Raw genomic sequence first — 24313 nt, forward strand, 5'->3', positions numbered from 1 at the left:
ACTCAGCCAGGCAGCCCTTCCACCCTGACCACCGGGGTGGTGCAACCAGGCGCCTGGCCCTCCCCTGGCCCTTGTGGTGATGTTTGGCCCAAGCAAAGTGCTGTGGCAGGCGAAGAAGAGCCAACCCCCAAAGGTGTTACTTGGCCTCAGAGTCCAGCAGTACCTGCACCTGGATAGGTCAATCATCTGGGTCAATAAGCTCCCTCACTGCCCGAGCTGCCTCATGTGGGCTGTCACTTGTCACCAAACTTGATCTGGCTGAGCCACGTGGCCTTGATGCCAGGAGGTTGGGATCTGGCCTGGTTCTGCCTCACACAGCCTCTGGACTGTCCCGTGGGAGTAACCAGTGGCCCTCCTAATGCTTAGAGTCTGGGAATGAGATTGTCCTCTGGGTTTGCTCAAAACAACCTCTTTGAATGTGGAAAGGACAACAAAATAAAATTTTAAAGTTCAGGAAAAGAACTATTTCTGTAAGGGTGGTCTCTGGCCCCCAGTGGCAGCCACAGTGACTCCTGGGTCACAGAATTCAGCTCCCTGGGCCCCAGGGCCAGGAGAGGGTGAATTTTCCAGCCAGAGGCGGCTGTAACACTGCCCATTAGACTGGGCCCCCACACCAAGCCTAGTCCTGCTGCGGGATCTTAGTTGGTGCAGGTAACCCTCGACCTTCCCTTGATGCTGCTAGGGTGCTGACAGCCCTGTCATTGCAGACGGTCCTTAGAGGGATGATGAGGACCTCGTCGGTCAGCAAGGAACGCAAACTCCTCTCCGGGGCGGGGGGGGGGGTGCGGAGCGGGCCTGCCCGGAGCACCATCCTGAGGTGAAGGGACGGTGCCTCTCAGGGCTGTGAGTCCACATGCCTGGACCACAGGCTGGGGTCAGCACCCCCACCTGAGGCCCCTGGAGCCCCTGCCCATCAGCGCACCTGAGACTGTGGCTCTGGACAGGCAGCGGAAAAGGCACATGGGGAAACCACACAGACCCCACGCACCCCAGTGGGTCACACAACAGTCCACAAATACAGAAAGACCTAGAAAATGACACCCCAGGCCCCCATGGCCCCGCGCAGAGTCTTGCTCCCACCTCCCCAGGCACGGACAAGCTGAAGGCGCGGCAGGGAGCACCCACGGACCTGCCACCTGAGGTCACAGCTGTGCACCGTGCCGTCTGCCTCCTTGCCGTGTGTCACATCCTACCCCTCCAGGGGCCCACGGGTCCGTCTTACTTCTTGATGCACTTCACAGCAAAATGGCAGACATCCTGATGTACCATCGCCAAGCGCTTCAGCTGGCACTGCCCTAACTAGACCTCAATGTTTGCTTGTGTTTTTCTAGGGAAAATTTACTCTCTGTGCAAAACACACACTGTAAGGGTACCCATCGAGGAGCCTGACGAAGGCGCCCCCCCTGAGTGACCCCTCCCTGTCAAGATAGAGGCTGTGTCCCTCACCGGAGGGTCCCTTGTGCCCCTCCCCCTCCCCCGGCCGCTCACTCAGCACGCCTCAGTGAACTTCAGAGCTGAAATGACCCGTGCGTGCTGCCAGGACCTGAATCACCAGGAACGGGAAAGCGGGCTGGCAGATTTCGTGACATAACCCGTTGGCCGCATTCCTGAAGGACTCGCACAGGCCCTGCCCTTACCTCTGAGTTACGTGCCACGATGCTGCGGTCCTGGCTGTTCAGGGAACAGCTCTGTTTGAGGCTTGCAGGGAGGACCCCCCCGGTCCCATAGATCTGATCAGAAACAAGCCAGGAAGCCACTTTCCAAGGGCAGGTTTATAGACAGTGAACAGTGGCGTCCATCCCACCGGGAGTGCGAGGCGGGCTTGCCTGGCACAGGGATGACTGCCGTGGGCAGGGCGACCTCACACGTCCGGCGTCAGGTCCTCGCTCACTCTCTGCACGGCTCGCGGGCGGTCATGGAGGCTCCCCTGCCAGGCCCAGGGATGGCCCCGGGGCTTCTCAGCACAGTCCCTGGTGAGCACCAGTGCCCAGCCTGGCTCCGGGTATCACCACAGCTTTTCCTCCTGGAGCTCGGGGTGAAGGGCAGAGGCGGGGGCGGTGCTCACCCAGGGCTCACCAGCACTGCCCTCTGAGCCCCTCCCCCAGCAAACACCTCAGACAAGACAAGCGTCCTGTCCCCGGTCCACTGTGAGAGCCACCCAAACGCCTGGATCATGTCTCTTCATCCACAACCACCCCAAACCGAGCGCTGACATCAGCTCAGCACGAACCGAGAACCACGATCTGTGCCCCACTGACCGGCGCTCAGACACTGGCTCAGCTCTAAGCCCCTGCCGATGTGGACACAGACCTGACCCGAGAACGCACACCAACTCAATACCAAGCACCTGCCACGTGGACACAGACAACCACCCGCCGACGCGGACACAGACGTGACCGGAGTTCGGACACCGCTCAACACTAACCACCTGCCAACAAGAACAGAGAACGGACGTACCGATGGACAGCAGCTCAGCTTTAACCACGTACAACATAACCAGTAAAGAACAAGGGAAACAAGACAGGACGTGGCGCAAATCAAACTCCAAAGAGAAAAGGAAGCCGTCCCCTACCTTGCGGTCCCTGGTCACAGGCCGGTATCTCTGCTCCAGGGCCGTGCGGTCCACCCGCCTCTTCGGCTCCACACGGCTCTTCTCTCTGGGCCGCCAGCCAACCCTGTGAACAACACACGAGGGTTTAGACGGGACACGCAGGAAGCGGCCCCAGGACTTCCTGGTGGCTCAGTGGTAAGGAATCCACCTGCCGACGCAGGAGACATGGGTTCGACTCCTGGTCCAGGAAGATGCCACATGCCTCGGGGCAACGAAGCCCATGTGCCACAACTACCGGACCTGTGCTCTAGAGCCCATTGCAATTGGAGAGTGGCTCCCTGACTGCAACTGGAGAAAAAGCTTGCTTCCAGCAGCAAAGACTGAGCATGACCAAAAAAAAAAAAAAAACCGAAAAGCAGCAGCAGCCCCAGGACAGCGCCGGGCTCAGGAACCTCCACACCCAGAGGCCTGGGCATGGCGGTGGGGTGGGTGAGGAGCCCCGCCGGACGGCCCTCCCACGCCATCCTCAGGGGACTCCCTCAGGTGCCTATCCCGGGCCCCACCAGCCCCCCCAGCCTACATGTGTTGTGCACACTCCCCCATAGTCACACCCCCGCGAGCGTGGGCACAGACGGTCATCGGCGGGCTCGAGGTTTCTACGGCCAGGTTTCCATCACACTGTCCTTATTTCTCTACCCCGTGCCCCCTGGAGACAGCCAAGTAGCAGCAGGTTCTAGCATGTTCTTGTGGGTCACTGCAGTGTCCCTGGGAAGGGGTGTCACTCGGGGGACAGTGACATCCTGCCCCTCCCCACGGATGCCCCCACACTACTCTGTGCAGGGCCAGCTGAGGCCGCACGATGCTCTGTGATGGCGGTGGGGAGGGCTTCCGGGACTGGACCCTCCTCTGAGGCCTCTGCGGCCGATTCCTCCAGCCTCTCAGGTCCTCAGTGTCTCCCTGCGACCTTCCAGCCAGCAGCTCATGGTCTGGGACCCCTCTGCCTCATTGTCTTCCCCCATCCGGCCTCTCGATCGCTCCTCTGACCCCTCTAAGGCACTAGTCCTCGGTTCCCATCCACAGTCCCTGCAGGTTAGGAGGAAGGAAGGACTCATGGCCTGTAACAAACACCTCTTTAGAAACTGCACTGGATTCGCAGGCAAGAGACGGGTTCCGTCCCAGCCCCAGGGCTGGCCTCCGAGGACACCCAGCCCTGTGCCCTGTCTTTCGGTGCCTCCCTCAGGACTGTTGCAGAGACGGAGAGAAGTCGTGAGGATGTGAGAGGCTCCAGGCCTGAGGGGCTCTGGAGGTGACCGCCCCTGCCCAGCAGCTGCCAGCCTCGCTGGGAGCCCACGTAGGACTCACACGCCCGAGAGTGTCCAGGGGCCCAGTCTGATTCTCCAGGCCTCCACCTGCACCCCGTGTCCAAACGAGCACTCATGAATCTGGAGCAGCCCCCCCGCCCCGAAAATCTGCCTTCCTGTGCTCCGGTGAGATTTCACATTTGAGAAGCACATAAGGGCCCTCCTAGCACAGCCGTGCTTGCGGAGCCATGGGTTCATCCTCTCCAGGTGCGTGCCGGCTCACGCCACTCTCCTCTGATTTATCTAGGATCGTTTGGACTGTCAGCGAAACATAAAAAATAACTGCCTGCAGAGGCCAAATACACTGCAGGCTCCTATCTCACTTGCGGTCTAATTAATAGTTTCCAGGTTGCCATGGCCCATGGGAACATCTGGGCCTCGTCTCTCCAGTCCACAGATGTCGAGGCCGAGTGGAGGCTGGGCTTCAGAGACCCCTTCTCACGCTCATTCTTCAAGGCTGTTTGTTCCTTTTTAATCTTTAAATTGGAGTGCGTGAACATGTTTGTAAAATAGACCGACTCTTTGCCAGAGGGCTGGTGGCACCCCTTAAGATCTGTGGACCACGTGAGGCTACGAGGGCGTTCTCGAGACCCTTAGAGACAACGGACGGCTAAAGACAGTATTCTAAGGCTTCCAGGAGCCGCAGTCCTTTAGTCTAAGGCTACCTTTCTTTCTATTAAAACTTTCCCAAGTATAGCAGACACACAGAGGCATCCAGCAGCCCGCACTGCCACACCCTGCCCCACACTGCCATGGACCAGAGCCCCGACAGGAAGCACAGTGTGGCCCCAGGCCCCTGGCCCTGGGGACCAGTCCAGCCACGGACACAGCAGGTGGTCATCAGGGTCACTCTGTTGGTGGAGTCCGTGTGTAGCTCCACTCATTTAGCACTATGAGATGCATCATCCTTTTATTTATAATTATTGTAAAATACACACGGGGTAAGACTGACCATCCTGGTCACTGGTCTGTGGTACCAAGTACATGAGCAGTGCTGTGCTTCCATCATCCTCATCTGTCCCCAGAGCCCTTTTCACCTTGAAAACCTCAAACTGTCCCCACTAGATATGCCCCCATCTCCCCATTCCCAGCCCCTGGCCCCACCTCTACTTTCTGCCTCCGTGGATCTGACTGCTCCAGGGACCTCATATCGGTGGAACCATACAGAATTTATCCTTTGGTGTCTGGTTTATTTCACTCAGCTCGATATCCTCAGGGTTCATCCATGTGGAAGTATGCGTTAGAACTTCCTTCCTTTTTGGAGGCTGACGCTCCATTGCATGGATGGACCACATTTTGTTTATCCATCATCTGTCAGTGGATATTTGTGTTGCTATGCTTCTTGGCTGTTGTGGACAATGCTGTGTGAACACAGGTGTACAAATATCTCTGAGACCCTGCTTTCAATTCTTTTGGGGTATGCATGCCGTAAATAGAACTGGAGCACCAGGCTTCCAGTTTCTCCACATCCTCACCAACACTTATTATTCTGTTTGTTTTTCTTTAATAGGAGCCCCTGGTAGCTCAGCTGGTAAAGAATCTGCCTGCAATGCAGGAGAACCCCACCTCTGGTTCAATTTCTGGGTTGGGAAGATCTGTTAGAGAAGGGATAGGTTACCCACTTCAGTACTTAGAGAATTCCATGGACTGTATAGTGCAAGGGGTTGCAAACAGTTGGACATGACTGAGCGACTTCCACTTTCATCCTGATGGGTATAAGCCCAAGCAGAATCTTGTGATTCTGACTTGCATTTTCCTAATGATTAGTGATGCGAAGAGCTGACTCACTGGAAAAACCCCTGATGCTGGGGAAGATTGAGGGCAGGAGAAGGGGGTGACAGAAGATGAGATGGTTGGATGGCATCACCAACTCAATGGAAGTGAGTTTGAGCGAACTTTGGAAGATGGAGAAGACAGAGAAGCCTGGCGTGCTGTAGTCCATGAGGTCGCAAAGACTCAGACACAACTGAACAGCAACAATGATTAGTGATATTGAGCATCTTTTCATGTGAAAGATCTTTCCACATTTTTTCTGTAAATTCTGTCTGCCTGGAGGTGGCTTCCGGCACAGGTTACAATGAACAGGGCTCTGACAATGTAACTGGGGAACAGCCTTTGTGAGCACATGTGAGCATCATCCACCCTCCCTGGAGGTGAGTGGGTGGAGAGAGAGGGACTTTTCAAAACTCTTGCCCATTTTTCTGTTGGGTTGTCTTTTTTTTGTTGGTTGGTAGGAGTTTTGTGGAAATATATTCTGCATAAAACCCCTTTATTGACTGTGTCCTAAGAAATGCTGTAAAAAAAAAAAAGCTATGACTCTTCCTCCAAAGGTCGTTCCTTCTGCTGCACACATCATGCCAATCTATCCATCCCTTTGTCTGTCCATTCATCCCACCATCCACGATCAAGATCCCTGTCTTGTCTAGACCTTGACACCACCCCCCTCACTCCTCCTGAGACCCAGCAGACTGCCACCCTAGGGGCCCTCCTTCCACGCGCTGTATAAGCCCCCCTCCCAGGGCACCGAGGCATCTGCGGGCTGGTCCAGGTGGCCGTCCACCCCTGCTGTGACAGCGTCCCTTCCCAGGTGCTGGGAGGTCCCAGGCCCTGCACCTCTGCCTGTACCGGTCCTGCTGGATCTGCTTCCCTGTGAGCTCACTGTCCACAGCCTGTGTAGCTGTCAGAGCCCCTTACCCATCCCACCCTGGTGACGAGGAGCCAGGCCCGTCCCCAGGTTCTCATGCGCACCATCTGTTGCAGAGTCTGTTATCAATGAAGGCAGAGATGACAGTGGCCGAGCTTGGCTAGAAGCCAACCCTGGACTAGAGCCATCCATGACTCCTCCCAGCCACCCCGTGAAACAGGTTGTAGTGTCACCCCACCCTACAGGTGAGGACCCTGAGGCCCAGACGGGCAGAGCAACTCTCCCCAAACCACACACTGAGCAGACTCCACTATTCCAGAGCAGTTGCGGCCTGGTATGGGGAGCGGGGGCACAGCTGAGTGGTCTCCACGTTACTGAGCTGAAAACCAGGATAAATGAATGAACTAGGGGATGAAGGCTGCAGCAAACAGCACAACCTCAGAGACAGAGGACAGAGTGTTAGCACTAAACCAGGGCCTTCCCATCAGCAGGGCCACCTGGGACCAGACTGTTCTTCCTGTAAAGGAACAAGAAGAAGGTAAAAGCCAAGAGGAAGATAATAAGCAGAGAAAAAGAGCCTGGGAATTTTCCCCTAAAGCAAGCATGATTGCTTTGGACACTGGGATCTGGGCGCAGTTGGAGAGACATCGGGTCATGATAAGTGTTTTATTTCATTTGCTGCCGGCACAGGGGATAAAGGCTGTCTGAAGCCTGGAGCGTGAGGCTGCAGAGAAGCTGAGGTGATAAACAGGCTGGGTGAAAGCTGCCACACGCCCGGCCCGTGCCCCAGGCTGTTCCCACGTCTGCTGACGCTCAGGTCGGGCTCTGGCAGAGGCTGTCCTGGCGGCTGTCACCAAGCCATCAGCGCACAGTCTCCGGGGGCCCTGCCTGCTCAGTGCTGCAGGCGGACCCTGAGTGTCGAGCATGAGCTGACTCCCTGGCTGTCTGTCCTGATGAAGGATGCATCTGTCCTCAGGAAGATGGCAGGGTTGGGAGGTTGGGGGCTAGGGTGCGAGCCCCCTTCAACCGGGAGGTCAGTACTGTGGGCCCTGCAGAGGGTGTTGAGTGTAAGCCGTGGTCGGGGGTGGGTTGGGGGGGACACCCCTGAGCACCCTCTCCTGCTGCTGGTCAGATCTCCACCAGCACCCAGTCACCTAGGATCTAAGATTTGAGAGAAACGTCCCTGCTGGGCTTGGAGTCTGCTCCCTCGAGAGCTCTAGAGGACAGACAGGGGCTTCCTCCCATGGGCTCCCTCCCAGCCAGCGGGGGCAAGAGCAGGAGGCACTAAGCAGGTGCCTGCCCCCCACCTTCCCCTTTGGACAGTCAGAGGGAACCTGCCCACTGACCTGCCACATCCACACCCACTGGGTCACCACCTGGGTCTGGAGTCCCAGCCGGAGACTCACCAGCACCCCAGGGCACCTCCTCTTTGGCTTCCCCCGGCCACCTCCACCACCCTGATTCACACACACTGGGCCAGACAGGTGCCTGGAACCACCCGTCAGCTCAGTTCAGCTCAGTATTCGGGAGCACACGCCCGAGGCAGCCAGAGGCCACTGACCCAGAGCCCAGGGTCCCCAGCGGCTGAGCAGGGAGTAGCCAGGGGAAGACGTGGGTGTGGCCGGTGGTGGGGGGCAGAGGGAGTCCGGCCAGCGGCCCCGTCCCAGTGATACCTGGGGTGAGCCAGTACCCACCGCAGGCTCACCGTGACACGCACCTCCTTAGGTGTAGACTGGGCGGAGAAACACATCGGGTGAAGGAGGGAGGACCAAGGAGACACAGGATTTGAAGAATGGAGGGACCAGCTCGGCGAGATGTGGCTCTGGGGAAGCCTGGCCCCCAGGGCTCTGCCCGCCAAGGGTCTGATCGCCAGGGAAGCATGGACCCACGCTTCACCTTGGGAACCAGAACACCGGACACACCTCTGCAGCCCCTATACGGCCTCAGGGAGGGAAGCAGCGGCTAATGAGCACGTGCTGTTTACCGAATACAGGATGTCAGCTCAGTAACCTCCACGGCACCCCCATAAGCAGTATCGCTTATGCCCCCGGGGCTCGGAGTAAATGACTCGCCGAGGTCACCACAGCAGCCTGGATGCTAGGGACCACCTAGAATGTTCCATCTCAGCCTCCGGACCTGTCAGGAGGGAGGCTCCGGCACCGCCACAGGGAGGCGCCACAAGCCTCACCCAAAATGATGGAGGGCAGCCCTGCAGACCCTCAGGGGGAGCTGGGCACAGGCCAGAAGGACAGGACGAGTCTGACGGGTCAGTGAGCAAGCTTGGCCGTGGACGCAGGTGCTACACGGGTGACCGCAGTCCATCCCGGAAGCAGATAAACAAGTGCTGGGGGACAGTGCAATGCCAAAGGATAAACACAGAGGAGACGACAAGAGTGCACCTGAAGCAGGAGGGACAGAGCAGAGAGGGGACACGTGTGTGATAAGGCGCACGCAGCCGGCAGGGGGTGAGGGGGGGCAGAGGAAATCAGGAGATGGGCTGGGGGTGTCCAGTGAACGGTTTTCTTGTGGCCTGTTTGTCTGCAAAACTTCATAGTAAGATGTGGAGAAAAGACAAAAACAGGGTGAGGATTGGGAAGAAAAAGAACAAAAAGAAAGCCCCGAAGTTTGAACCCGGGGGAAGGAGAGCAGACTGGCTCCTCTGTCCCCACAGCTCATTCTGCAGCACAGACGCCTGAGGGCTTGAGTGGATGGGGCAGACGGCTCAGACTCAGAGGCGGGGTCCCAGGAGGGCTTGGAGCCTGGGATTAATAAAGCTCTGAAACACTCGTGCCTGGGGACACTTGCCAAATCTTGCCAGGCCGGGAGGACCCCCCAGGGCCTGGGTGAGTCACCGTGACCTCCTCCCTGAGGGAGCAGAGCAAACATGCCACGGCTGCAAAGACCAGCCAACAAAGAGTCAAGAAGAAAACAGGCGAGAAAGTACCATGAAGGCGCAGACAGAGAACACCCACCGAACCGAGCTGAGCGGGGGACCTTTCCTTGGAGTCCAGGCAGAGCCCCTGAGGTCAGGCCTCCACACAAGACACAGGAGATTCAGATGAGGCCGAACCCATCCCCAGAGCAATGTTATGCTTCCCTCCAAAGGGCCCCAAAGACCCCACTCCCTAGGAGCCCCCACAACCCCATGACCACGAAGACCTTGTGAGGCTTCCCCCACCGTGGGTCCCAGTCCCCCCACGTCCCTCCCCCAAAGGCGGAGCTGCCGTTGCCTCCCTTCCTGGCTGGGGTGGACCTGCCCCACCCCAGGACTGCCAGGTGCTCACCCTCACTTCCTCTCCTCCTTGCTCCCCTTAGCCGAGTGGCCAGAAGCCCAGTGGTCAATTTGGTTAAAAAAAAATTAGCAAGACAATTAGTTGACACCACCACTTGCTGCCCTTTCTCTATTAGCCCGGAGAGTCTGAGGGCCCCTGAAGCTGGTGTGGCCGCCCCGCAGCATGACGCGGCCCAGGGGCTAGTCCCTACTGACTAACTGGGGCTGGCTCGAGGAGGGACCTGTGACTCTGTGGGCCCCGAAGCAGAAGGCGGGGGAGCATGCCTGCCACGGGGCCAAAGGCGGCGGGCGTCCTCTCTGAGACTGGGCCCCCTGAGCATCCAGCCACTGCCAGTCCTCCTGGTGCAGAGGCCCAGCATGGGGTGCCTGGACGGGGAGCTTGGTTTCGGGAGCCAGGCCCTCCTGCCACACAGCTCTGGGGGCACCACAAGGTGGTCTGCGTGCCGGACAGTCCTCTGAGTGGCCGCACTGACCTCCGACACCACCCAGAAGTCATGACGGTCAGTTCCCCACAGACTGGGGGGCGGCCTTGGCCACTATCTTACAGGCCTCTAAGGGGCCGAGGCCTCAGTGCAGGAAAGACCACCTGGACGGGGCTCATGCTGAGAGGCCTGGCCGCACGAGGACAGAGGGAGAGCGGTCTGCGGGAAGGACACTGCCCCAGCAGCCGGGCCCCACAGCAAATCCCCCGTGTCAGGGGAGCATGTGAGACTCTGTCTGAAGCCCAGAATACACCCTTGCCCCCTGGGAGCCTGTGTGCAGGGCGGCATGAGGAGGAGCCTGGGGTTGGTGCTCATCAGCCCTGAGATGGCGCATGGCCCTGCGGCCACAGCCCGTGAACCAGCCCCACTCCACTGGTGGGCTCCTAGGGGTGGGCATGCCTGTCCGTCTGCTGCCCCTGCTGGGCGGGGGACCAGTGGGGGGAGCTAAGATGGATTCCAGGCCCACTCCTGCAGGGTGATCTCTAAGCTGCCCACTTCTATCCCTGAGCTGGCCTTAGTGACTCTCAGCAGAGACGTCCTGACACCCAAGCTCCTTAGAGGACCGACTTCCTGTGCTTCCTGCACCCCAACCCTGCTCCCACCCAGCTCCTCCCCAACACCCTGCCACCTCCCTCCACTCAGGTAACTCCTGGTGAGCAGGACTCAGGCCAAGGGCCACCCTCGGGGAAGACACGTGATGTCACTGCTGACCCTACACAGGACCATGCTCATCACCACAGCTGTCCAGCCAAGCCTCGCAAGAGAAGGTGTGTGGTCAGCGAGTCCCAGCCTGGCCTCTCCTCGTGGGCTCCTCCTGGGAGGGTCCTGCTCCACGCAGAGGCCCCAAACTCTCTGCACACCTGGGGAACACGGGGCAGACAGACCCCCACTCCGGGGTCTAACATGTTCCGGAAGAGACTCTCGACCCACATGGTCCCGATTCTTTTCTCCACTTGGAAGACTGGATTTTTACAGGATATTTGCTGGATATCTGCTCCACTGTCTCTGATGGTATGGATCCATGACCAGTGGCCCCAGCCCGTCTTGGGCTCAGAGTCCCTCATTGGCCAGAAGCTCTGTTTTATTGCCCTTTGAATAATTTCCCAAGATAAACCCTTGAGAGTTTCCTTGTAAGCACTTAGGCCTTTGTTTATGAGGATCTTAGATCCCCTAAGAGTGTTTAGAACTCACTGAAGCGTCCTCTTCCTGCTCACCACCACCTCTTAGGGAACTCAGTGGGCTGGAAGCTGTCCTTGATCTCTGAGATCCAGGGTCCCAGGAGAGAAGCCCCTAGTCCGGAGCCTTTGCCTGGGTGGGGGTGGGGTGGCCTGGGTGGGAGTGGGATGGGGGTGGGGGGTGGGGGGCCCCCCTCTGCTCCACAGGCTCAGGCTGCTTTCCTAGAACAGAGGTCCCTGGGGAGGGCCCACTCCTCCTCCTGTTAAGAGCAAGCTTGCAACCACGCCTGGCATTCCTGCCCCCACGAGAGCCAGCCGCCTACCAGCCACCTGCCAGCCACCCTCCCCAGCCTTGCGGGGCCCCGCCCTCTACCTCTTCTGGGCGGCCCGCCCCCTCTCGTGATGTGTTAAACGCTCCTGCCAGAAGCCTCTGGAGCCTGCCCAGCTCTTTTGTTATTTCAGGTTGCTGTGTTTCCAGCACAGATTCCCATAGATTACCACCGGCATGGAGCGGCCTCTTCCGTCTGAGCCCCGCGAGCCCGATTCCGACCTCTAAGTACCCGACCCCTAAGCACAGAGCAGTGCGGTTGGGGAGCAGAACCCAGCGAGAGGGTGGGTGGCTGTACATGGCCACGAGGGGCGTGTGTCCTCGGCCACCAGCCTGGCGGCTCTGGGAGCCAGTTCCCTGAGATTCTGAGAGCAGGCAACCCTGAGTCCTTGTGCACCAACGGTCTCAGGGGCACCCACAGAAGCCTCCTTCTGGTGGCTGGGGAGCCCCAGGATCCCATGGGCCCTGGCCCCTCATCCTCCAGGCCTCCCTCCTCGGCCCATAGGAATGGCAGCAACCTGCCGGCAGCCCCCTCAAACAGGCTGCTTCCTGGTGGGCACACAGCACATGGGATGGGGTCCTCAGCAGGTGGGATGCATGAGGGCTGGGGGTGCTGCCGTGGACACAGACGTGCTGGTCCATTTATCCTCTGTGTTTGCAACCCCCTCCAAGCCGGTTTTGGGGCCAGTATTGCATGCAGCACAGGGCCTCCATCCTGGATGGGGGCTCATAATTCCAAAAGGTCAAGGTGGGCTTTTCCCCAAAGGAAATGAGCCTGGCTGACCCTTCTGGACTGCCTAGAGTATGGCCCCCTGCACCCTACCCCCTTACTGTGGGCCCCAGGAGGCCATGAGACACATGAAAACTCTGGTCCCCACATCAGAGTCACAGCGTCCTCCAACCTCTCCAGACCCCTCCCAGGTTACAGTGAGGAATCCCCTGCAGGAAGGAGGCCCTCCATATGCTGGCCCAAGACCCCCACTTTCAGCTGAATCCCAACACAGCTCATCTTCTCCAGCTTCTAGAGGCTGCAGGCAGTCCTTGGCTTGTGGCCTCATTGCTCCAGTTTGTCTCAGATCTCTGTCTCCTCCTTATAAGGGCCCTCCCCTCTCCCTGGATGATTCAGACTAATCTTCCATCTCAAGATCCCTAACTCAGTCACACCTGCAAAGTCCCTTTTACTAGGTCACATTGCCAGGTCCAGGGAGAAGGCTCTATTATCTTTCAGGGTCATTATAGGTGGGTTCGGATTTGATAACAGAGGAAGAAAATGGGGGCTTTTAGATCAATGTCATAGTAAGTAGGGGGCCACTGAACATTACAGACAAGAAAAATACCCAGAATTGAGTGGGAAGGTCTGAATATCTCCGAGGCCCAGCTCCTCGAGTGTAGAGCAGGTATGAAAGTGACTCCTGCATCCTGGGCGAATGTGAGGAGGCTGCTCCCGACGTGTTTCCTCTGCTAAGAGGTAGCTCCATGGGCTGGGGTGGGTCCTCTCCAATCATTGCTAAAGCCCCCAGAGTGTCAGCTGCTTTGTCACCATCACAACCACCACCACCGTTATTATTATTAATCCAAATGCCTCAAGACCCTATAGCTTCTAAAAGAAACAGAGGGTTCAGGCCAAGTGCTACAATGCTCAGCATCCCTCCAGCAGCTCGACCCCGAGGACATCTTCCCTCCCACGTCTCTGCTGGAAATTTCAAGCCCAGAACCTTGAGTGAACTCGCACTCCTTCTGGGCTGGACCTCCTCCAGCCCATGGCGCCGGGGCCCCCTGCCGCGGCGGGGAAAGCTGATCAGCGGCAGGGGACAGAGCTCCTGGGCCTCAAGGTGAGGCGTTCTGAGCTACTGAGTTGTGCTGAGCCATCTCTTTCCTTCCAGGAACTCTTCCTTGAACAAATCCAAACATCATCCAAGTGGTCTTGAAACCGTCCCTTCCCCTGGGACCCAGCAATGCAGAGGTCCTGATGATGCTCCCTCAAAGGTGAGGGTGGCACAGAGTGACTCATCCACACACACGAATTGCCTTGGTCTCTGTTGGTCTCCCGAAACTTTTCATCTGTCAAAGCCTTTTCCCATTGTTCCGTGCTAGATTCTACTGAAATAACGTCGGCTTGCGACACAATCACACATTTACTTATTCTATGGATGTTTCCTTACATTACACAGAGGGCATGAGAGCCTATGTGGTAGCAGAGAATGCAGAAGGAAAAGAAACTTCTGGACCATTATTTCGGTTTATTTCATTCTGGAACCGAGGAAAGGAAAGTGTTCAACAAGAAAAGTGATGCTAGAGCCTTCCCTGCTATCTCACACACAATTCACCTTCCACAAAGCTTAGCCCCACGGTAGGAACAGGGTTTGGGGGACTTGGTCCAAAGTTTCAACCTCCCAGAACCACATCTGCACAATGGGCATAAAACAAGCATCTGCTTTATGGTTGTGGAGGTGAAATCAGGGAGCCCAGGGCTGCATGTAGAAGCTGCTGGCACATAAAGAACATCGATGCTGTTGAATGATCACGATTGAGTTTCCTCCCCTGGTTTGGCACCCAGTTTAGCACCACATTCTCACTGTCTGGATGCTTGATAAACACTTGAGGAATGAAGGAGACCACAAGGACAGCCTGCATCTACACACCAGCCAAGAGGGACTGGCCACTTGGTTGTGAACGACAGCTTGTCTTAAATTGGTTGGGGCCAATGTCCAGGTTTGGGGCTTGTTTCCAGTACCAAACATTAACAAACTGAGAACAGAATGCATGTTTTATATGTCTATGTCTTAAGGAGCTGCTGAGGATTCTACATTGAAACTACAAAGCATTATTGGAAGAAATTAAAGAAGACCCAGATAAATGGGGAGATATACCATGTTCATGGATTCAAACACTCAATGCCCTCATGATATCAATCTTCCCTCAAATTTATCTATAGATTCAAAGCAATGAAAATCATAGAAGACCTCCTTTTTTAGGTAGAGATTAATAAGTTGTCCCTAAAAGTTATATGAAAAGGCAAAGGATCTAGAATAGCCAAATGGTCTTTAAAAAGAATCACAAAGAGGAGTTACACTATCTGACACTAAGTTTTACTATATATCGATAGCCATCAACAGAGTATTTGTGTTGTAATGTGGAAAGGCAAATAGTTTAATAAAACCAGAAAAAAGAATTCAGTCTAATATACACACACAGAGGGAAATCAGACTGGATATGGGTGCACCCCTGGCGAGATTGTGGGGGCAGCGAAAGGAAACTCACTCAAGACTCATAACACAGAAAAGCACCACCTCCTCCAGGAACCCATGGTTCCAGCTCAGCTCTGACAGCTCAGCTGTTATGCTTGCATAGGTAGCTTTCTCTCTGGGCACCTGAACCTCCTCGTTGTTAATATGCGGGAACTGAGAGAAATGATTGCAAAGACAGCTCCACAGTTCTGTTAAACTGAGTTCATCAATGTGTTACAGAAACACAATTAGTCTACCACCTCTCCCTCTCCAGCACTATTCTAGCATACACTCAACTTCGTAAATTCTACATAAGGTAAAATTAACTGGAGGAATTTTAAAAGAATACTGCAACTCCTGGAGAGAGAAATTGGAGCCATAGTGGGGATATTGCAAAATCCACAGCATCCTTGATTTTGTAATGAAAAGTAGCCAGAGTAAGTGCCCCAGTACTCCTGCCAACCCCAGGCCCATGCTGCCTCTCCACTGAGCCCCGTACCCAGGTATCACCTACAACACACCAACTCTGCAGGGTGCAGATGACAAGTAACAACATTCTGAAGCTGGAGGTTCAGAAAGCAGGGAGTACAGGGAGGGTGGGGTTGATGAACTGGGGCTGGAGTCAGGAGGAAGGAGGCCCGGGGAGGCAGCATGTTTGTGGGGTGGCCCACACAGCTGTCCTCTCTGGGGGTCACAAATGTGTTCACTCATCCTTTACTCATCCTAGGGAGCTGCCTGGCCTTAGCCCTGGCATTAGGCGACCCAGTCATTTATTCAATAAAAGTTGTGTCATACTCTTTCCGGCCCCATGGACTGTGGCCCACCAGGTTCCTGTCCATGGGATTTTCCAGGCAAGAATATTAGAGTGGGGGATTGAACTCACGTCTCCTGTTTGGCAGGCAGAGAATCTTTACCACTGAGCCACCAGGCAAGTCCCAGGGGACCCAGGTGAAGCTGACCTTGCAACTGCAGGATTAATGTGGTGGTCATCCTCAGGCTCCACTGGGTACAAGAGAGACAGATCCACACCGACCCAACTCTGCCAGAGGAAAAGCAACTCCAAGCACACTCACTCACTCATCCACCCTGTCACCTCCATCCTTTGTATGTGCCATTCCCTCTCCCTAGAACAGTGGTCTTCAAGGTGAGGTCCCTGGGCCCCAGCATCAGCATCACGGGAAACTTGTTAGAAACCTAAGTCATGGGCTTCATCCTGACCAGTGGATCAGAAGCTCAGGCGTGGGGCCCAGCCATCTGGGTTTTAACAGGTGCTCTGCAGATTCAGATGCATTCTCAAGTGGGGACCACTGTGCCAGAACATCTCTTCGCATCCCCCTCTGCCCAGCTGACACCTACTCATCTTCAGTACTCCCCTCCTCCAGGTAGTCAGTACCTGCCCCAGCCCCTCCCGCTTCCCTCATTACTATCCCTGATGTTGTTCCTTCTACTCCTCTCCTGGGGGGAGGAATGTAGAATGAAGGAGTAAAAAAATACAGACTTGAATGAGTCTTTTCTGGGGTGGAGCTGGGTCTGTGAACATGAGTGAGTTGGAGTTCTCAGTCCATCTTGGGAGGCAGAGAACAGAATGGGCTCTGGGGGCCACCTTAACCGCTTCAGTGGGGGGCACCAGAGCCCCAGCCTGGCTGCGGCCCCAGCTGGAGAACATCCAATTGTCACAAGCTGTTCAGCCTGGCCCCTGTGGTCTGACCAGGCGGCCACTGTTCTCTTCCTTGCTCTTCGTCTTGGAGCAGCCCCGATCCAGGGTAAACAAGCTTCGACAATCCAGAGAAATGGCCTAAAAATAGGCTGGAGGCTTGATTCATGGGGGGAGGGATGCTTGGGGATGAGAACCCCCTCTTCGGGGCTGACTTATTCGGGCCTGTCGGGGATGAGGAAGGTGGCTGTCATGCGGTGACTCATCTGGGAACTCAGCAGTGACTACTGCCCGTCAGCCTTTGATTTTTCCCAGGCAGCTGACCTCCTGGCCTTGGACACAGCTCCAGGACTCACAGAGGAGATGGTGCAGGGGGCGTGGGAGGACTGGGTCCAAGGTGGGAAAGGCCTGAGGCTGATGCATCCCTCCCCCAACCCCTGCTCCTGAGGACCTGCCGAGACCAGTCCATCTGCCTCGCTGCCTCATCCCCCAGGTCTCCCCTGAGCTCCTTGTGCTGCAGGGCCTGGCCCACGACAGTACCTCTGCGGATCCTGGGGGGACATCCTCATGGGAAAGGTAGGGGTCTCCTCAGAACACACTCCTGTCCTCATGGCAGTGAGCCTCCAATAGCAAAAGAAAAAGGCCAAGCACCTGGACCTGGGCCAGGGGGCATGTGTAGTCTTCTGGGAAGTCCTGAGGTTGGTTCACTGTTGTCCTTTCAGCATTGGTGTGCAGGGAGAGGGTCTCCTCTTGTCCGGCAGTAGTTTCAGGTCTCCTGGGGCAGGTTGGTTTCTGTGCTTTCCCAGATCATGGGCTTTCTGAGCCACACCCTTGGGCCCAAACATGGCCTGGTTGTCACAATGAGGTGCTGCTTTATCCTCATCCCTCCATCCATACACCCATCTGCCCATCCATCCTCCCATCCATCCAATCAGCATCCATTCACCCATCCATCCTCCCATCCATCCAGTCATCCATCCATTCACCCATCCACCCACCCATCCCCCATCCATCCACTGATTCTTCTATCCACCTATCCATCCATTTACTGTCCATCCATCTACCCATCCACTCATCCATTCAGCCACCCATCCAGCCACCTATCCATCTACCCATCCATCCAAGAAATGCAAATAAATTGGCTACTCTGAGCCACTCCCTACACCTGCCCTGGGAGCACCAAGCTGATTGAAATGCTATTCCCCTGTGCTCCCCTGGAACCCAGGTTGGAAGGGACATGTCTCTCCTCGAGAAGTGTAGTCTATGGGTCCGTCAGCACACAGCTACAGAGCAGAGGACAAGCACCAAGTGTGACCGCAATGGAGAGGCACCCATGCTGCCGGGGGCTGGGGGACCGAGGGAAACTTCCAGAAGGAGTTGTATGTTTTGTGTCCCAACTGAGGTTCAAAGCCACTTGCAGACGGGGCCTGGATGCTGTCCACATGGACGTGGGACAGCTCAAACATTCACAGGCTGTGTCCATGGTACCGGCAAGGCCCGCCTCAGGTGGGTGCCCAGGGATGGAGCTTCCGTGTGGAGCCAGTGAGTCAGCTGCCAGCCGAGGACACGGGACTGTTTTTCCAGCCTCCGAGAGCCACCTCCTGCATCTTGTGCCATTATAAGCAGTGACTTAAGCATCTAGGGAGCGGATACAGGGGACTGCAGACAGCCTGGCCCGGGCAGGGACGAGGATGGGGGTGCGGAGGGTAAACATTCCCAGCCCCAGCGAGCGTCTCCCCACGGGGGTTCGGTGAGCAAGTCAAACGGCTTTTGTTCCTTTTGTTTTTGCTCATTCCATAAAGGATTTTACTTGACTCATGATTTCCCAGCTGGCTCCTTCTGCAGCTTAAGAAAGCAAGAGTGAATAATTGCTCTGGCTTTTTGCTTCTTGGGTTTTTTCCTTCCTTACAGGAATGTGTAAACACCCTGAGGTTTTATAGACGGGTTGCCAAACCTCGTGTGTTAGAGACTCCACATGCTTTCGGGCAATGGCTGGCATCCTCACCGGAGGAACTGGGCTGACCCTTTTGGCAGGTTACTCTTACCCAGCCATCAAGGACCCTGGCCTGGGGTGGGCTGGATCATACCCCGCCCCCTACTCCCCCCACTGCATATGTTGAAGTTCTAGCCTCCCGGATCTCAGAATGTGACTGTGATTGGGGATAAGGCTTTTAAAGAGGGAGTTCGGGTAAAATTAGGTCATTGGGATGCAGCTGTAATCCAACACGACGGGGGTCCTCATGAGAAGAGGGGATAACGACCGTCTACCTGCAGGGAGAGAGGCCTCAGAGGGAACAAACCTGTCGGCACATTGATCTTGGACTTCCATCCTCCAGAACCATCTGAGGATAAGCTCCTGGTGTCTAAGCTGCCCGTCTGTGGTGTTTCCCCAGGGACACGAGCCTCCACCCTCTCGCCACCCCCACGAATGGGCAGTAACCCCCAGGCTGGGTGTGGCAGACAGGCCCCACCCCTTCCCACACCCCTCCCGCTCTGGGGCATATCCACCCCCTCTCGGCTCTGGGGCGGGGACATGAGGGAGAAGAGGGCCCAGCGGGTGGGGAAGCCCAGGGAATCCCACTCGGAGACAGTGGGTAAGGAGGACACTGTGTCAGCCTGCGCCCACGGCTGGACGGAGTGACCGAGCTCTGGAAGAACCCCCCCAACCCCGCAGCTCTCCCTGTCACCCCCTGGGTCCCTGCCCACCTTCCTCTCCACCAGGAAACCAACGACCCAGGGCAGCGCAGGCCGTGAAGGACACACAGACTGCAGAACTGTCCTCCCCTTGTCCTTCCCACACAAGTCACAGCTTGATGAAGCAGGGGACCCCTGCGGCAGGTCTGAGCGGCGGTGGAGGCCAGTAGAGCCAGCCAACCGGGTCTGTGGCCCCCAGAAGGGCATCTGTGTGGGCTGGGCAGCCGCTGCGGGTGGCAGCAGGGACAGGCTTCTCCACGGGGTACAGGGCTGCTCAACCTCAGCAGTACTGACATCTGGGGCCTGAAATGAATCATGACCCCCAAAACGTGCTGAGCCCCAGATCCTCCCAGGAGAGGTGGCGGGGACTCTCCCTCAGGGCCCCTGCCCACACTGTGACCTCCACTCTGGCTTCCAGACCAAGAGGATCAATTCTGTTGTTTAAAGCCCCTGTGTGTGGTCCTTTGGTGTGGCAGCTGCAGGAAACTCATAAAGGGTACAATTCTCTATGGGGCCATCCCCCCACTGGGTCCTTCCCCCGCAGAGGGTGCCAAGAACATCTCTGGCCCCCACCCACCAGACGCCAGCACCGGCCCCTTCTCAGGTTGTGACAACAGAAATGCATCCAGATGTTGGCAAGTGTCCACAGGGGCAGAGCTGCCCCTGGCTGACACCCCCAGCAGAGAAGGAAGCTGCCCAACAGTATGGGGCCACACTCACGCCTGGGCCAGCCTGCTTCCTCTAAGGCCCACCCAGCTGGATCTGGGGACCCCAACCTTCATCCCAACCTGCCTGCCTCTGCCCTGTGTTCTCTGTCCCAAAATGATGGCACAGCGGGCCTGGGGACACTTGTGCCCAGACGGTGTCCCCTGAGGACACATGTCCTGCTCTCGGCCAAGCCTCAGGCACACCTACCATGGGGAGGGGGGGGGTGTCCATCCTTCTCATCCAGGTGAGTCATTCCTGCTGGGCAACGCCCCGCCTTTCATGAGGCCCACAGTGGGGTTGTTCATAGACCTAAGGGCACTGGGCACCTACCCCCACTGCCTTCCAGCCGCTTCTCTGCTCCTCTCCCATCTTACCCCTCGCAGCCAGGCTGGTCTGTCTCACAGCTGATTCAGGGACCACCTGTGTCATCACTGCCCGGCTGACTCCTAGGCCCCACCCCAGGAGTCAGTTCACTCTTGACCCAGCAAACTCCTACTCAACTTGCAAAACCCATACGAACGGGCACCTCCTCAGAATCCTCCGAGGCTCTGCCAGGCACATGTACCTCATGCTCACTCCACACTCACCTAATACCTTGTCAACAACTCTACTAAGCCTCTGAAACACTGGTATGTGGGCTCTGTGTGTGGTTTCAGTGTACCCCTCTGACTGTGTGTATGAGTGTGCCTGTGAGTGTCCTTTCAGTAGAGCAAGAGCTCTGAGACGGCTCTGTGCACACCTACCTAACATGACTCAGCGCCTGGTGTGTCACTCAGGAATTGCAGGAATGTCCATCTTTGGGGCTGTGTCCTTGGCCCTCCTCTGGGCTCTCATGAGAAGACCCAGTTCACGCCCATTAGCAGCACAGTCAGCCACAGGCTGAGGACACACAATGTCTGGGGCCCACTCTTTTGAGCCTCCCAGGCCCCAATAAATAAACTTCTCATGGAGCCACGGAAGCGCTTTTAACCCCCGCCACTGCCTTGCAGATGTACGTCCACCAGCTGAACATGTGAGCTGACATGTGGTGTGCAGACATGGACGTGAGCGGATGAGTATGTGAGAGGCATGTTGAGCACATGTGCCTGTGAGTATATACATGGCATGTGCATAGGACGTGCTGGTGGGAGATGTGTGCAGACATGCACGTTCACAGCTGTTCCAGGGCCATGAGGATGCTGGCAGTCTGGGTCTGCAGGAGGAGAGGCCCTGCTGTAAACTGGGGAAGGCTGTGGGCCCTGGTGCAAACTGGGGAGAGGCCACAGGCCAGGGAGCTCAGGGGCTTTTCACACCAGTGTCCTTCTCTTTCCAACAGCCCCCAAGCCACTAGAGGGAGCATCATGGCTGCCAAGAGCCAGATGGCGCACCTGTCTCCCAAACAAGGAAGGGTTCACACCTCCCCCACAGGCACTGGCATTGGCAGAGACCCCCCTGTGCCACCCCACGTTGCCTGTGCTGCTCCATCCCAGCTCTGAAGACACTTCATTATGCTCTTGGTCGATGCCTCTGTATCCTGTAGAGCCCGAGTTTCAAGCAGTGTTTATTACCATATTCCCCTTGTTCCTGGCCCATAGCAGGTGTATAACGGGTGTTAAGGCTGAGGGGTCAGTACACCCTTGACGGCTGACCCGCACACAGGAGACCCAGCACTGCTCTGGCCGCCGGCTCTGCCTTCTCCTCACACAAGTATCAGAGGAGCAGCATGATGCTGTCCCAGTGTTCCTCAAGAGGTCCTGTCTAATTGTCAGGGTGGGACTGACTGGGAGCAGAGCACTCGTGACACCACCCCAGCTGACTGGGACAGGCTGGGCAGACCTGGCCCACCACTCACAGCGCCGTGGACAGCTGGGCTGCCGGCCCAGGGTGGGCAGTGGGCACAGGCTTTCAGCTCTACTCTGCATGGGGAACAGACGGCGTGGGGGGAGGGAGCAGAGACCAGGGGCTCTGGGACAGAGGGCCCGCCCTGTCTATACCAGGGTGTCCTAAGACCGACCACTGGGCCGTGTTGAGCCTGAAATGATGAAGGGCATGTGGAAACTCACGTGCAGACATCACACTGGCACATTCTAAGCTTCACCCAAAGGCAAAGCAGTGGACAAAAGAATCCAGTGGTTCCCCATACCTATGTCACACGTCAGTGTTAAAAACTAAAGAATCTTCTTCTTCTTAACCACATAAGAGGAAAAAATGAAATCAACTTAACCACTTCTCAATTTTTTCCTGGCTCTCTCAACCAACTCGCCATTCTGGACTGTAAAATAAACAGAAACCACGAGGACATGTAGAAAATTCCCGAGCACGTGGAGGGCCAAAAGGCAGAGCCTTGAAACCCACTGCTGCACCAGGGCAGACCTGCCTAATCCACCACCGAGCGTGGGCACGGCACTCTGGCAGCCATTACCAATCGATCCCAGCCAATTTGTGAGATGAAACCTGTCACTTGTCCATCATTTGACCCGGAATCAACCAAGGTCAGGAAGGGGAGGTGACGCACCAGAAGGGGCTGGACCTGTCTCCTGAAGCCCAGCTGAGGGCAAGGGCCATCGAGGGGAGCGACACCCTGGTCTGGGGAGACTAACCATAAGAACCCTCTGCTGCATGATTTTCACTCAGCGATTCTGCTACAAAACAGAGCAGCTGGCTTTTCTCAGTGAAGGACAACAGGCTTTTGGAGGCTCTGGTGGGGCAGAAACAGCAGAGGCTGCCCCTGTGCCATCCAAGCCCGGCCCCTGGACCTGCCCTGGAGAAGATAGGGATCTAAGTGGCCTTAAGCGGACTGAGAGGAAAATGTCAGCTTTACTTTGCCGCCCTTGGGTCGTGATTGCCCTGATACGTGCATTTTAAAGAGTCTGAATTGAGTGGAGATTTGCCAGTCCCAGGCTCCAACCCCAGGAGATCAGAAGGCGGTTTTGAGCTGCCAGGGGCCTCAGCTGCTGCCAGAGCCAGGCCTGGGCGTCTGTCCGCCCTCCTGCCACCCCTGACATCACTCGTGTGGCTCTCACTCCCCACGCAGGGACTCAAGGCTGACTCTGCTCTCTCTCCTCACACCAGATTCCACTCCTCTTCACTTCCCCCGCACCCAGCTCCATGGTTATTGGAGGGGTGGGCAGCGCGCACAGATGCAAGTGGGCAGAGACCCCTCCCCTGGGAACTCACAGTCTGGTATGGACCCCAGGGAGGGGCACAGATGGAATCTGGAGGGATGGTTTCATTGCCCTAAACTAGAAGCAACCAAGACGCCCTCCCAGGTGAACAGGTAAGTAAGCTGTGTGCACAAGACTCAGCACTAGAGAGAAATGAGTTGTCCAGCTGTGAAAAGACACAGGGGAAGAGTAAAGACACAATACTAAGGGACAGACTGTGAAAAGGCTGAGGACCCTTTGATCCCACCTCTAAGACATTCTGGACAAGGCAGAACCGTGAGACAGTGAAAGGGTCAGTGGTGGCCGGGGTGGGGGGGTGGGTGGGGAGGGGTGAGCAGGTAGGATCTTTAGGGCAGTGAAACTGCTCTGGTTGAGACTGTTACGTGGATACAGATCTTTATCCACTTGTCCAAACCCACAGGATGAACAACTCCAAGAGGGACCCTAACATTTACTGTGGAGGGTAGTTAATAATAATCTATCAATATTAGCTCATAATTATTAATATAACAAACACAACACTGACACAAGATGATAATAATAGGAGAGACGGAGTGCATTTACACGGTAACTTTCTGTCCCTTCTGTTCCATTTCCCAGAAGACTAAAACTGCTCTAAACAAGAAACCGCTCTGTTAATTAGGAAAAATAGGAGGGTTGGTGGTTTTCACCACAGTCCACTCACTCTCTAAGTCCTAACAGTAAACTCTCTCTCCTCAGATACTGAGTTGTCTGGTATGTTGACCTCCAGGACGCTAATGTGGGGGTAGGAATTAAAGACAGAGATGGGTGTCCTTTGGGGGACCTTTCTCTCACTATTGGAAACCCCATGATACAGTTGAAGGGAAAATAGTATTGGACATGATAAGGCTGGTTTCAAAGTCAGCTTTGCTGTCTGGTTGGGGTAAGCAGATCTGACTCTTGGAAGAACCAGGAGATGCAAAGACTCTACTTCAAGGACTGACTGGGTGGGGAGGTGTCCGGGGTGGGCGGAAGCAGTGAAGGGCCAGCCTGTGATTGGGGGGGGTGGGTTGTGGCAACTCACATGGGAGCG

At 56.3% G+C, this 24313-nt stretch overlaps 1 protein-coding gene across 1 annotated transcript in view; it reads right to left on the reverse strand.

Annotated features, from left to right (window-relative positions):
* Positions 1-1216: 1216 nt before the first annotated feature.
* Positions 1217-24313, reverse strand: part of LOC122421327 (collagen alpha-1(I) chain-like) — a 123686-nt gene continuing 100589 nt past the window's right edge. The window contains exons 3-4 of the mRNA XM_043437181.1: positions 2573-2675; positions 1217-2428 (exon numbers count right to left, since the gene is read on the reverse strand). Coding sequence (XP_043293116.1) covers positions 2114-2428; positions 2573-2675 — 418 coding nt within the window. The 3' untranslated portion in view covers positions 1217-2113. The remainder of the gene's footprint in view (positions 2429-2572; positions 2676-24313) is intronic.

The sequence above is a fragment of the Cervus canadensis genome, chromosome 18, assembly GCF_019320065.1.
Source record: "Cervus canadensis isolate Bull #8, Minnesota chromosome 18, ASM1932006v1, whole genome shotgun sequence".
Classification (NCBI taxonomy): domain Eukaryota; kingdom Metazoa; phylum Chordata; class Mammalia; order Artiodactyla; family Cervidae; genus Cervus; species Cervus canadensis.